This window comes from Stegostoma tigrinum, chromosome 20, assembly GCF_030684315.1.
Source record: "Stegostoma tigrinum isolate sSteTig4 chromosome 20, sSteTig4.hap1, whole genome shotgun sequence".
NCBI classification, from domain to species: domain Eukaryota; kingdom Metazoa; phylum Chordata; class Chondrichthyes; order Orectolobiformes; family Stegostomatidae; genus Stegostoma; species Stegostoma tigrinum.
In genome coordinates, this window is record NC_081373.1 from 32,022,206 (window position 1) to 32,036,287 (window position 14,082).

General features: G+C 41.2%; 1 protein-coding gene across 3 annotated transcripts in view; it reads right to left on the reverse strand.

Moving 5' to 3' along the window:
• Positions 1–14,082, reverse strand: part of LOC125461867 (disintegrin and metalloproteinase domain-containing protein 12) — a 354,472-nt gene that overhangs the window by 143,173 nt on the left and 197,217 nt on the right. For all 3 annotated transcript variants that reach the window (XM_059653083.1, XM_059653082.1, XM_059653084.1), the window contains one exon: positions 5,554–5,632. In XM_059653083.1, coding sequence (XP_059509066.1) covers positions 5,554–5,632 — 79 coding nt within the window. The remainder of the gene's footprint in view (positions 1–5,553; positions 5,633–14,082) is intronic.

The window sequence follows — 14,082 nt, forward strand, 5'->3', positions numbered from 1 at the left end:
CCCGCTACACCTTTATATTCCGTTCCTACTCCAAGTGCATCCCCTCTTAAAGGCAACTTGGCATCGTTCTCAGAAGGTGATGATGATTCCGAAACTAGTAAGGGAACCCCTGTAGCCATGTGCCCAGCCTGACTAAAACAATAAAAATGGAAAAAGACGAATGTTAAAGAAAAGGACAATGGGGGGTGGGTCCAAATACAAAAACACGCAATGAGCTGCTCTTGAGCCCCTGATCTGAAATTGGTCAAAAGAATTGCCTAGAAGACCCTACAAAGCCGAGTCTAAAAACTTGGAGGGAATTGCAAAAGTTGAAAAATATTTACTCGTTTCATCCCATGGACAGAGTTCAAATTTTATCCACCACGGTGGAATCAAATATGGGGAATTAACTTCTCACTCGAGTGACAGCACAGTTCAGAGAGAACAGATAGAAGTTAGAGGACAGGTGGCATTCTATCCACAACTGGCTCCACGATCACAGCCCTCCTAAGACAGATTGTAACAACATAACTAATGTCAACAAAAAGGTACTGAAGACGTTACAGCCTTCGAGGATATTCAGATAGAACACTTAGGGCTTGCTTGGGATGATGGGGTGCATGATATAGAAAAGCAGACACTTGCCCAATTAAAATCAGCCCTTATGGTTGGCCTTGAACCCGAACTCGCGATAATGCTGAAGTTATATTGCTGCGATCGGGAGCAGCACCACAGCTCCCTCAGAGACCTGACAGGAGAAGGAACTAAGATGGAATGGATCATGGAATCAAAATTCAGAGTCATGCCCACTGTAGACCCTACTAACACTGATAAACATCCCCGAAAATGCCACAATTGTGGAAAGGAACGGCATTGGAGTAAAATTTGCAGACAGAAGAAAAAGAATCCAGGTGGGAAACAGAATCCCAAACCACCTAAAGGGTCTTCTAGGTGGGATAAATTCACCCTTATGCAATGCCTGACTCTACTTCAGCAATATAAAGGGTACTCAGAGTTTCAACTGAAGCAACTCATTGATCTTACAAAAAAAACTAACTCATCCCATCCCCCGCCTTTTAGCACCTTTTACTGCAGCTTTAGAAAATCGACTGGATTTAATGAGAGTGGGCGAGAAGGAAGCTGACTGCCTCCTTGACACAGGTGCCAAGTTAACTTGTCCTTCCTTTGTTTGATGGCCATGGTCTACCCTGAAAGGGTGAGAAGAGGACAGCAGCGGGAGCTGGGGAGAAAGAACTCAAGATTGAGAGAACAGAACCCCTTCCTGATACAGTTGGGCCCCTATGAAATGGTCACCTCCATGTGGGGTGGGTCCCCTCACATAAGCTTTACTGGGCATGGATGTATTGACCCAGATAAACTCGTCAACAACAATCTTGACAATGGTCAAGTCCCCTGTTCCATAAGGCATCTTACCCAAGAGAAACAGCAAGACCACCAGGAAGGCATACCTGGGCAGAAGCTTTACCTCTGGTCTTGTGCAGTATACGGGCAACTCCTGATAGGATTCAAAGACCTTTGAAATCATGGCACGTTGGCCTATGTCCCCACGCAGTATCATTGACCTACGTACTGCTGGTTACTACCTGCTAATTGACTCTTTGCTCCAATATTGTCAAGATCTAACCATAGTTGTGAGCTCTGCTTCTCAAAAGGTGTCGCCAGCTTGGGGAAATCCCCCAGATGGAGCACACAACTTAGTTCCCGGTACCTGGGTCTACATCAAAAAAATACATAAAGAACCTTTGGGTGCCATGTGGGAAGGTCCATATCGAGTTCTGCTGACAACACAATCCACTGTTAAAGTCCACAACAAGAAATCTTGGATCCACACTTCCGCTTAAAAAGGACTACCCACAATATCGAAACATGAAGTTGTCTGCGATAAATCTGTTACTCGCGTCTTTTTTGGTAACATACCTAAATGAGAACTAAATGTAACCACTTTCCTTTACCTTTCATACTTACGCCTTTATGAATAATGTGTCCAGCTGTTGGGTGTGTACCCATATTCCAACCCACTCCAAAGGGGGAATCCAATTACATCCAATCCCCTTCAATATCTCTGGTGGAGCGGGTGCTGAAACAGAACAATTCACTGCCCGGAAATTGGGAGGGTTTACAGACCGAAGCTGGCTGCTCAATGGTTAACAACGACAGGCTAATGTAAGAGTGGTCAGTCTGCAAGGTACCCCCTCACTGTCTTCAAAAGATTCTAACAACCAGACTACTGCACCACCTCCTCTCCCCCTTTTGTTACACTGACCCACAATTTATATGAAGGAAGGTGCAGAACCCCTATCTGTCTCACATGAACTGCAGTTCAGGAGAAGGGGACACCCATGGGAGTCAGCAAATGCTCCCAATATTATGACATTTCTATTCACCCCCTCCCGGGAAAAAAATGCCAATCCTTTGTGATCAAAGGGACTCAACAGCTCTGTCCTCACACAGGGCTCCAACAGACTTCTTATTTTTCACAAAGCCAACCGCGGAGGCACTTTTAAACAAAATTGTTTACTAAAAATATTCCCCTTTTCACCCATTTTAACGGTAGCTATTTTGTTTGCGGCCACAAGGCATATGCCTGGTTTTCCCGTTCCTGGACAACTCCTGATCCGGCAAAAACTACCAAAATCTGGGAATCAATGGCACTTTGAATTTGCCATTTCATCAGGTCTATACAAGTTGATAGTTATGCCTTTGGGATGAAGAATGTATTTGCTACATTATTGTGCTTATGTGGTCTCGTTTATGGGTCACCTTACTAAAACTACCCGATGTCTGCTCGACTTTGCGCAGTGTGCCATCACTGAAACCCGACAATTCTTTTCTATTCCTTTTCCCCCATATGGCACTGCCAGGTTGGCCAAGGAATTATACAATATGGCTGCTGCCCTGGATCAGACAGCTAATGGCACAGCCCAGGCCTTAGATAAAACCACTGCCGAAATGCTGGCCATTCGCACAACTGTCTTACAAACGGCCCAGGACTAGCTTCTCTCTGAAAAAGGAGGCACATGTGCCCTCCTTGCGAAAGAATGCTACACTTACATCCCTGACATTTCAGAGAAAATTACCAACCTTGCAGATTACATCCGTTAAGACGTTGACAAACTTAAATATCCCCAGAAAACACCCTTTGGAGTTGGGCTATGGGTTGGTTAAGATAGCGCCGTTAAAATGGAAAGGACGTGATTAAGAAGTATTTTCCATATGTGGCTATCTAATATATTTGTTACTGTTTCCATCCTAAATATGTACCACGGATATGCATGCTTTCCTTCATTGGGCGGGGTATTGAGTACAAGAGTTGGCAGGTCATGTTGCAGTTGTATAGGGCTTTGGTTCAGCCACATTTGCAGTACTGTGTGCAGTTCTGGTCGCCACATTACCAAAAGCATGTGGATGCTTTGGAGAGGGTGCAGAGGAGGTTCACCAGGATGTTGCCTGGTATGGAGGGTGCTAACTATGAAGAGAGGTTGAGTAGATTAGGATTATTTTCATTAGAAAGACGGAGATTGAAGGGGGACCTGATGGAGGTCTACAAAATCATGAGGAGTATAGACAGGTTGGATAGCAAAAAGCTTTTTCCCAGAGTGGGGGATTCAATTACTAGGGGCCATGAGTTCAAAGTGAGAGGAGGAAAGTTTAAGGGAGACATGCGTGGAAAGTTCTTTACACAGAGGATGGTGGGTGCCTGGAACGTGTTGCCAGCGGAGGTGGTAGACACAGACACGTTAGCGTCGTTTAAGATATATTTGGACAGGTACGTGGATGGAGCAAATGGACAGAGACCGTTAGAAAATAGATGACAGGTTAGACAGAGGATCTTTTTCGGCTCAGGCTTGGAGGGCCGAAGGGCCTGTTCCTGTGCTGTAGGTTTCTTTGTTCTTTCTGGAGAAAGACGTAGCAGTGTTGATAATACAGATCCACTTGAAGTTATATACATGGTTTCTAACATTAGGTAAAAAGTATATTACTTTTCAATACTTAAATAAATACAACTCCTGATCCGGCAAAAACTACCAAAATCTGGGAATCAATGGCACTTTGAATTTGCCATTTCATCAGGTCTATACAAGTTGATAGTTATGCCTTTGGGATGAAGAATGTATTTGCTACATTATTGTAGTATCAGCCTACACGAGTTCCAGGAGATCTGTTGCACTGCTTGAGGTGTTTCTTGGCAGAGTTTTCCAGGTGCCTATCCATCCCGGCTGTGACCCTGTTCTAAATGATCAGAACAGGATCATTAATGTATTAGAAGTGGGCACTTGGCTAGTATTAAGGCACCTTCCGTTTTAATCCAATGCGCAAGTTGGTTGTTTATGACTGATGGGTCAAATGGCCTCTTTCTGCACTGTAGGGATTCAGTGATATCCAGCAAGGTTTGGACACATTAAGATTTGACAAATAACATTCAGACCATTCACATTCCGGGCAATGAGCATCTCCAAACGACAAGTTCTAAACACCTTCCCTTGGTGTTCAAAGTCTGTTTCAGCACTGATTGTCCCTTCAATGGCATCCTGGGATAACATTAACCAGAAACTTTTGATTCCCACCTAGAAGTTGAAAATTTGGGCCCAAGTGTCAGTGGGACGTTTGCCAGTGGACGTTGTCACAACTAACTGGAAATCCACCCTCAGTGGTTATATACATAAGAAAACTTAACAGCAGAATCACTAACTCAAGATCAAAGTGAGAATGTTGTTAGATTTTTTTGCTCCCCCAGCCCAAGGGCAGTAAAGTCAGCTGAGGTCAGGAAAATCAACATGGAGCAGTATTTGGCAGCAGTAGTGCGATAGTACAAGTGCTATATTGGCCATGTTAAATACAGCAGTAATATGTCAAACTAAGAGTGCTTTAGTGTTGATACTCAAAACAGCAACTACAATTCATGTGATTCTTCCAAGTAATCCTGCCAACATTTGGAATGAAATAGAATCAAGTTTCTTCAAGGGTGTTAAGAGTAAAACCAGAAATAATGACAATTTATTAACAGCAAGGCAACGCCAACAAAAATAAACTGCAGTATATTTCTTCCAAATCAGAGCGGTTTATATCAATGTTCACCTTTGGCCCACACTTTTAAGTGTTTCATTGAAACAGCAGGATGGCCTCAACCAATTCCCGTTCTGTAAATGTCATCAGGCGGCCATAGCAAGCAGTTCAAGCAGGGTCAAGCATGGCTAAATCATCCTTTATCTGCTAGAGAAGTGAACTTTTCATTTCCACAACGTAATTGATGTGCTGGTTCAAACAGGATCAAATGAAACTTATATTGGTGGGCAAGAATGAGTATTAAGCATTCCCCAAAATAAGTGTGTGATTTTGTGAATCAGGTAAACACTCAGTCCAGGCATTTCCAACAAATTAGGAGACTAAGCAGAATTAGAAATATACGAGCTATGGTGAATTTAATAGGTTAACATGGATAACTTCTGATTGTTGGTGTTGGTACAGTACAGGCTTTAGCCACCTGTGCAGCTATCCTTGAAGACATAGCAACGTGACTTTATTGTTTACAAACAAGAGATTTCAGCTACTTACCGTATAATTCCGTGTGTTTGTGACAGCACTGCCATCAAGCAGGTAGTGTGTCTCTGTGTAGTTTTCAGCAAAAAGTACACTGCAAAACAGGAACAGCATGAAACAATTAAAAGTATAGCCCGATACAACACAGAGAACATAAACAGCTCATTGGAAACATTGTAATGGACAAATTCTGGATCACATGCACATAGTATGATTCAAAATAAAAATATCTTTCTTCCTGAACATAAACAGCTCATTGGAAACATTGTAATGGACAAATTCTGGATCACATGCACATAGTATGATTCAAAATAAAAATATCTTTCTTCCTGCAAATCTAAAATAATCAGGCAACGGTGGCTCAGTGGTTAGCACTGCAGCCTCACAGCGCCAGGGACCCGGGTTCAATTCCAGCCTCAGTAACTGTCAGTGTGGAGTTTGCACATTCTCCCCGTGTCTGTGTGGGTTTCCACTGGGTGCTCTGGTTTCCGTCCACAGTCCAAAAGTGTGCAGGCTAGATGGATCGGCCATGCTAAATTGCCTGTAGTGTTCAGGGGTGTATGGGTTATAGCAGGTTGGGTCTGGGTGGGATGCTCCATGGGGCAGTGTGGTCTTGTTGGGCCGAAAGGGCCTGTTTCCACACTGTAGGGAATCTAATCTAAACAGCACATTGAATAAATTGTAATGGACAAATTCTGGATCATATGCACACAGTATGATTCAAGATTAAAATATCTTTCTTCCTGCAAATCTAAAATAATCAGGCAACCAATTTAAGTATTCTTTTCAACTGAGTGCATAATTGCAGGGATAGGAATTCTTCTTTGGAATTGTACTAGCTTTTTGAACATGGGCAGAACATCATGCATAGAGCTATTTGGCAAGCTTCACATAAATGCCAGATCTGTAAATTATTATAACAAATTATTTTGAAATTTTCCATGTCTGAGTTGATATTTAATAGGGTGGATGTATTCATGATAGAGAGTGAATTTCCATGATATGTCTCATTGTATACAACTCTTCCGCTGTTACTCCTGAAGCGGCAAGCTACATTATGCTGTCCATAACCCCTAATGTTCTGCCACTTCATTTGAAATACAAGTCATGCTGCACTGAATTTTACTAACCCACCCCATGTTAGTATGTAGCTTGGATGGAGTTCACACTCATCCTCCACCCCTGACCAATTTTATGACAGACCAGGTAGCATGCTCAGCATTGCTCCACTTCTGGAGAACTGAATGGATTGAACAATGTAACAGCTGTTTATCACCTAACCCCAATGCCTGGACCATCCAAGGGTCTCAGCTGGGAAGGGTGCAGAGTTGGGGTGGGGGTCCAATGTTTTAAGCTAATTAGAGAGATATCTAATGAGTTGAAACAACGTGGAATTTCATTACATTTTTGTGCCTAAATGCTGAAATATTAGGTAAGTATTGAAGCACGTGTAAACACAGATGGTGCACAGTCTGACACTCCATTTTTCCAGCATAATGATTTGCATCATTTACTCTATATATTGAATTGTGGTGGTAAGTATTTCAGCCATAGTTACAGAACTGAGACCATTGTGAAGGTTTACGTCATCACTGCATTTCAGCTGGTTACTGCATGTAATCCAATCAGAAATAAATCAAAACACATCTCCTAGCTGGGACTTACTTTTAGGAAAAAGGGCCCCTCCGACTTTCCTCCTGGCACAAACAGAACCTACGAATCGCTTCTGTAGGGAAGGCCCAATGCAGGTAACCTAACTGGCTAGCATCGGGCCTTTCACATAATTAAGATGCTCATGGGGCAGCAATCACATCCAATCTGCAGGGTGGTGGCTGCTGCCAGTAAAGCTGTGAGATCCAGCCCAAGGATTGCTGCTAAGAAACCTTTCACCGTGGCAGACGTGTCTAAGATCAGGGGGTATTAGCTTAAGGTGAGGAGCAAGTGGTTTTGAAGAGATCTGAGAAATTTTTGTTGCACTCACAGGATGGCAGAAATATGGAATGTGCTGCCTATGAGGATGGCGAAGGCAGGCACTCTCACAACATTCAGGAAGCATCTGGATGAGCACTTAAAATGCCAGGGTATAGTGGGCTATGGACTAAGTGCAGGTAAATGGGATTAGAGTAGTGTGGTATTTGTTGGTTAGCATAGACGAGGTGGGCTTAAGGGCCTGTTTCAATGCTGCATGGCCCTCTGACTCTACGGATCCCTGGACCTAGGTAAGCAGTACAGGATGGAATTGGGAATGTTATGGGATGGGGCCGGCGATGGGATGGGGAATGGTATGGGCTGGATAGTGGTTTGGAATGGGGCAGGTGTGGGATGGGGCTATGGGAACGACAATATCATTGAAGGGTTGTAGCCAGTTAGAGACAAAGGTCAGGAGTTGGCTTTCAGCAATCTCCCCTTTCTCGATGCCATCAATCTGGCACTAAATGTCTGCAGATGAGGGATTCCCCTTCCTTTCAGGCCGCAGGCAAATCTGACAGTCTTTAGGCCCACTAAATTCCAGTGGGTTCACACAGATAGCTGGTGGTATTAGATCATTCATAAGCTTAACTCATCACTAGCAAGCAGGATTCCCACGCTGGGCCCTTCCTGCAACCAAGTTAATTGCGGACAATTCTCCTGATGTGAGGAATTGGAAGTAGTTACAGTGCCCTGATTTTTTCCACAACTCTGCCATCATGGCCACTCTGGTAGGGTCAAATAAATTCAATTGCATGTACTAATTTTAATTATCTTAACATTTCCTAGTACATGTGTAGGAAGCAGACAGCATCTTTGAAGGTTTGTAATGGAAGCCCTTTACAACAAGACATTTTCAAGTCATGAAATCTTACTACTTAAATTTAAATATCAGGAGACATAACTGTTTATGTTTGTTTACTGTTCACATCATTCATAATCATCGTTAGTTCACTCCCAAGACCAGAGGTGAGAGCGATGAAAAGATCAGTAACTAGACTTGTGTGTTAAATGAACTACATGGATTGGCCTGGATGAGCTCATCAATTACTGAATGTGGATAACTCATCCTTAGAATATGGATGAGCCTCTTGTTCAATGTTGCGACGCTCCTGTACAGACTGACTGGTAGATAATGGGGATACAATTTGCTGCAATGTAAACAGATTTCAGGGAGTGTTCAGTGGAGTGCATGACAGACAGTTTAATGCACAAAATTCCAGCACATGTGGGAATGTAAAGGGCAATTTTATCAATAGATCAGTAAATTATGAGTTAAGGATTTGTGTATGTATTGGAGAAGCGTTATAAATATTTAAATGCAAGGACAATGGATACTCACCTTTACTTTTCACTGCTTATGGTTCATATGGCATAAATATCATTCGAAAATTTGTTTACAATACCAAAGAGATTTGGGCAAACAGCAAGGAAAAGAGCAAAATATACTTCATGATGGCACGTACAGGTGGCAGAATAAGTAACTAACTGGTGGATGCAATATACTATTGAGAAGTATGACATAATCGTAGTGATTTTCCTTGAGTTTTCACCATATGTTGTGCAGGAATAGCACAGAAAGCTATTTCGTGAGAAAATTTGTTGAGTTTGTTTATAGGCAATATTTGCTTGTAAAACAGGTCTCTTGAGCTTGCTCATGGCTTTTGAGCCTTTTTGCAATCAACTCGATGAGTCCCGCTGGCTTAATTTGCTTGAGTCAGAGACAGACTGAACCAGCTCCGAGTTTCCTGACTTCACACTACTCTTGTACTTTGCGCAATTTAGACTGAAGACACAGGAGGCACAAGAGCTCCTGGGATTATCTGATCAGGATGGAAAACTTTTTATGGTGATTTTTGCGGTTTGAAAATGCTTTTTCATACGATCCTAAGATAGCACAGCACTGAAAAAGCCCAATCAACCCATCAAATCTGCACTGGCTCTTTGAAGTATCAATTCAGTTAATCCCTTGCCATTGCTCTTTCCCAAAAACCAATAACACCACTAACATTTTGTTTCCAAGCACGTACACAATTGTTATTGAATCAGTACCCATCACCTATTAGGCAGGGTTAATAATAAAAAAATATAGTGAGAAAGCTTTCTCTTTTGCTGCCTCTGATTCTTTTGCCAATTATCAGACAATTACGCTGTGTGGCTACCTAACTGTTAGTTATTAAAAAAGCAACTTAAGGAACGAGCTGTTAGACTCAATCAGCCATTCATTGGGATGTACATTCTATGTACCTGGTGTCAGACCAAAACTGAATTTCAATCCATAAAGATCTTCAGCTGACCACACAATTGAGCAACATTGTGAATAAAAATGTTCGCTCAATAATAAGCAGAGTGCAGACCATAATAAATGAGCTCATACTTGCTAAACCCAAAATATAATGTTTACCATTTCCAGGATTAGACAGTATTTACTGAATGAACAGGAGTGTGTTAATAGCTGTATCAACAAACAATTTAAGAAAATTAGTCAAACTCATCATGTGACTCAGTTATGCTTACTGGAATATATATTCGTAAGCAGGGACTCGTTCTTTGTTAAAAGAAATATATTCAAACATTGAACTTTTCAAAAAATTATCTGGGAGCTTCTGGAGTCTACAGTTTCCCATTGCTTTATCCTTGGCAGTGCCTTGGCCAATTAAAGCTGACTTGCCAATGCATCAGCACCCTTTTCTCCTGTAGTGTTGTTCATTTGCAATTTGCCTTCTTGTGTTTGTCTTGTTAAGTGCAAAACAAAAAAGCTTTGGCTACATGTACTTCTTTTACATAATACATTGCTACAGTGAGATGAAGTAGGTTAAGAAGATGTTTATATGAAGCATAAACACCAGCAATAATGTTTTGCGCAGGACAGCTTGTTCTAGTTCATGAAATGTTTTTAATTATTTGCAATGTTATTAAGATCTGTCACTTGGGCAAGTATTGAGTGAAGTGATGTGTCTATTGGCACCAGCACGGAGAAAAGAAGAAAAGACAGCTATGAACAGTGCTTGTCCTGTTCAGAATGCACAACTCTTTCCAACACAATGCTGCAATCCTGGTGTGAGGGAGATGAAAGGCAATGCTAGTTGTCACGAAAATGTGTTATAATATTGTTTGGAAGACTATTATTTTGAAGAATGGAGGAAAATTGATTTAGTTCAAGTTGTACAGAAATACCAGTAAGTATTTATTTTAGGAAATGAAGTAATAGAAAGTTCACGGTGGATATCAGATGTTTTGTTTAAAACAAGGTTTCTCAGAAATCACATGACTGCTAATAACTGTTTTGCTATTGACCCTGCTGGAATTTTTTTCAACAGTGACTGACTTGAAGAGGTGTTTGTTTTATCTGGTTTACTTGGAGGAAATCCTGACTTGAACAAGTTGATTTGAAGATAAGCTTACTAAGAACAAGCTGCTTAGCTGAATGCTCCCATTTTTGAAATAAAACCCTTTACAACAGCTCAGGGTGAAACTCAGTCACCCTTTAGAAAGTGTGATTGAATAAACAATTCAACTGTGTATCTCATGAGCAAGCCATGTTTACAAGTTTACAGAGAGATATTCATAAGTAAGTAGGCAAAATGTTGGCAAATGAGTACAATGTGGAGAAATATAGAGGTGCTCAATTTAGAAGGGTCAACAAATGAACAGCATTACTTAAATGGGGGAAAACCTGCAGAAACCGCAACATAAATGGATTTGGGATACTTGTGCATGAAACACAGGAAGTGAGAATATAAGTGCAGCAGGTAATCAGGAAGGCTAATGGAATGCTGGGCCTTATTTCAAGGAGCTTAGAGTATACAGCCAGGGAAGACTTACTGCAAGTATACAATGTGCTGGTGAGATCATGTCTGGAGTACTATGAGCAGTTTTGGTGCCCTTATTTATGTAAAAACATCTCATCTGGGCTGTTTCAGCGCAGATTCACTGGGATGATCTCTTGCATGGAGGACTTGTTTTATTAGCAAAGGATAAACAGTTTGGGACTCTATTCTTGTGAATTTAGAAGAATGAGAGGTGATTTCACTGAAGCATATAGGATTCTTAAGAGGCTTAACACGATAAATGCTGCGCGCACATTTCCCCTCATGGGAGACTAAGGATCAGAGGTAGTCTCAGAATGAAGGGTTGTCAATTTCAGATTGAGATGTGCAGGAACATCTTCTGTCAGAGGGTTGACAGTCTTTAGAATTACTGGCCACAGAGAACTTTCAGAGGCAGAGTCCTTGTGTATATTTAAGGCTGACATAGAAAGAATCTTGATCAGTAGGTGAATTAAGCGTTAGGAGGAAAGGACAGGAAAGTAGACATGAGGAATGTCGGTTCAGACATTATTCTGTGAATGGCAGAACAGGCTCGAGGGGCTGAATGGTCTACTCCTGTTCCTATTTCTTATGGTCTTACAAGACTTCTGAGATAGTCATGCATGATTTCATGATACATACCAAAACATGAAAGCTACAGACTCCAGGCTCTTCCGCCTTCAAGAATATCCCATTTTCCTGAAGAATGTCAGTGTGTTTTGGGGATATTTAGGGGAATAAAGATTTATCTTCCATATTATAGATTGTGCACATCAAGCAATTATTGCATTTCTATAAAATATGCTTTGTTTTAATAATGAACCAACAGCTGTGTTTATTAAGAAACCTGGTTGATAGATGCCCCTTTTTAAATTTGATATAGATACGGTATTTAATTGGTCAGTTTGGTAACTGGACAAAATTATTTAATGTTATGACCTACTGAATAGTGGGACTAGAACATCAGTGCACTACTCCAGCCTCAGTCATAGCTTAAAAGGGGTGGATCATCCTGATACTTAACTAGGGATCATGAAATTGGAAATGGGTTACTGGTAATTGGAAAAGGACATAGGAAATACACCGGGTTTCTTGTCCAGTTGATTAGACAACACTGACTGAGATCACCATGAAGATCCTACCTTCTTGACTTAGTACCTTAACTGAGGAGTGGTGACCTCAGGTCAAATTCACCACCTGTCATCTCTCTTGAATGAGAAAGCAGCCCTATGATCTTCTAGGTCTATGGTGACTAAGATATCAAAGTGGCTTTGCAGTTGCTTAGTCATTTCTGATGGTGACAGATTGATCCCATAATTACTTACAAATTATCACCAAGGCTAACTGAGTTTTCTGGGAGGTATGGTTAAAATTAAAATTAGAGAGCTAGGAGGTGTCAGATTGGAGGTAATAACAAAATATTCTGAAAATGGAAGACAGCAATGGAAACCAGATGGTGAGTCAATTGAATTAGCAATTATAAATGATGTAGCTTGAACATGAAAGAGAAATGGAAATAAAAAAAATTCAAATGAGAAACATTCTAGAGAGCAAAAACAGAGAAAGAGCACTTCAGAAAGACAAAATTGAAAGGGCAAGTACACTTCAACATAAACAGAAGGAAAAAGCAACAAAATTCAAGAAGGTACAGCTGGAATTTTTAAACAAGGGAAAAGGACAGGGAGTGATTTTTAAAAATCAGTTTAGAAACTGGAATGTAAATAACAGAAGCTCTGACTCTTGAGGAATGATCCAATGATGAAAGATCAGTCTGGTCCAAAGTCCAGTGACAGCTGTGCGAATTTGCTCAAGCCCTTCCAAAATTGGGTAAAAGGCAGGCAGTGGATGTTTCATAAAATGTGCGATGTATGCATATGATGGGAAACAACAATGTTTTTGATTTGATTTATTATTGTCACGTGTTCCAAGGTACAGTGCAAAGTTTTTTTACTTTACAGGCATATCATACTGTACAAGTATAGTAGAGTAACAGGGCACAGGATACAGTGTTACAGCTGCTGAGAAAATGCAGCGAGATCAACATTAATATTTAAGAAGTCCATTCAAAAGTTTGAAAATGGCAGGGAAGAAGTTGTTCTTGTGTCTGTTATGTATGTGCGTTCAACCCTTTATATCTTCTGCTGGATGGAAGCGGGTGGAAGAGAGTATAACTGAGTTGGGAGGGGTCTTGTTATGTTGGTTCCTTTCCCAATGCAGTAGGAAGTATAGATGAAGTCAATGGAAGGAAGGCCTTTTTGCATGATGGACTGGGCTATGTTCACAACTCTTTGTAGTTTCTTGCGGTCGTGGGAAGAGGAGTTGCCAGACCATGTTGTGATGCATTCAGATAGGATGCTTTCTACCGTGCAACTATAAAAATTTGTAGGAACCTTTATGGGCATACTGAACTTCCTTACCCTCCTGAGGAAACAAAGGATTTGTTGTGCTTTCTTGACTGTAGTGTCAACATGGGTGAACCAGGACAACTTGTTGGTGGACATCACTCCTATGAACTTGATGCTCTCGATCATCTCCACTTCAACACCATTGAGGCAGACAGGGGCGTACTTCCCAGAGACTGACGTACCAAACGATAGCCAGCATTTTTAACTGTGTGGTTTATGTTGATGATGTAACGATGTAGAGTGGCATTTGGGAGAACCACTTGTAATTCCCTAAACAAAGATTCCAGTTCTTTCAATTGGCTGACTTGGATAGAAGCTTTCCAAAAATAATTTGAAAAGGCATGTGAAACCTAGAACAAGCA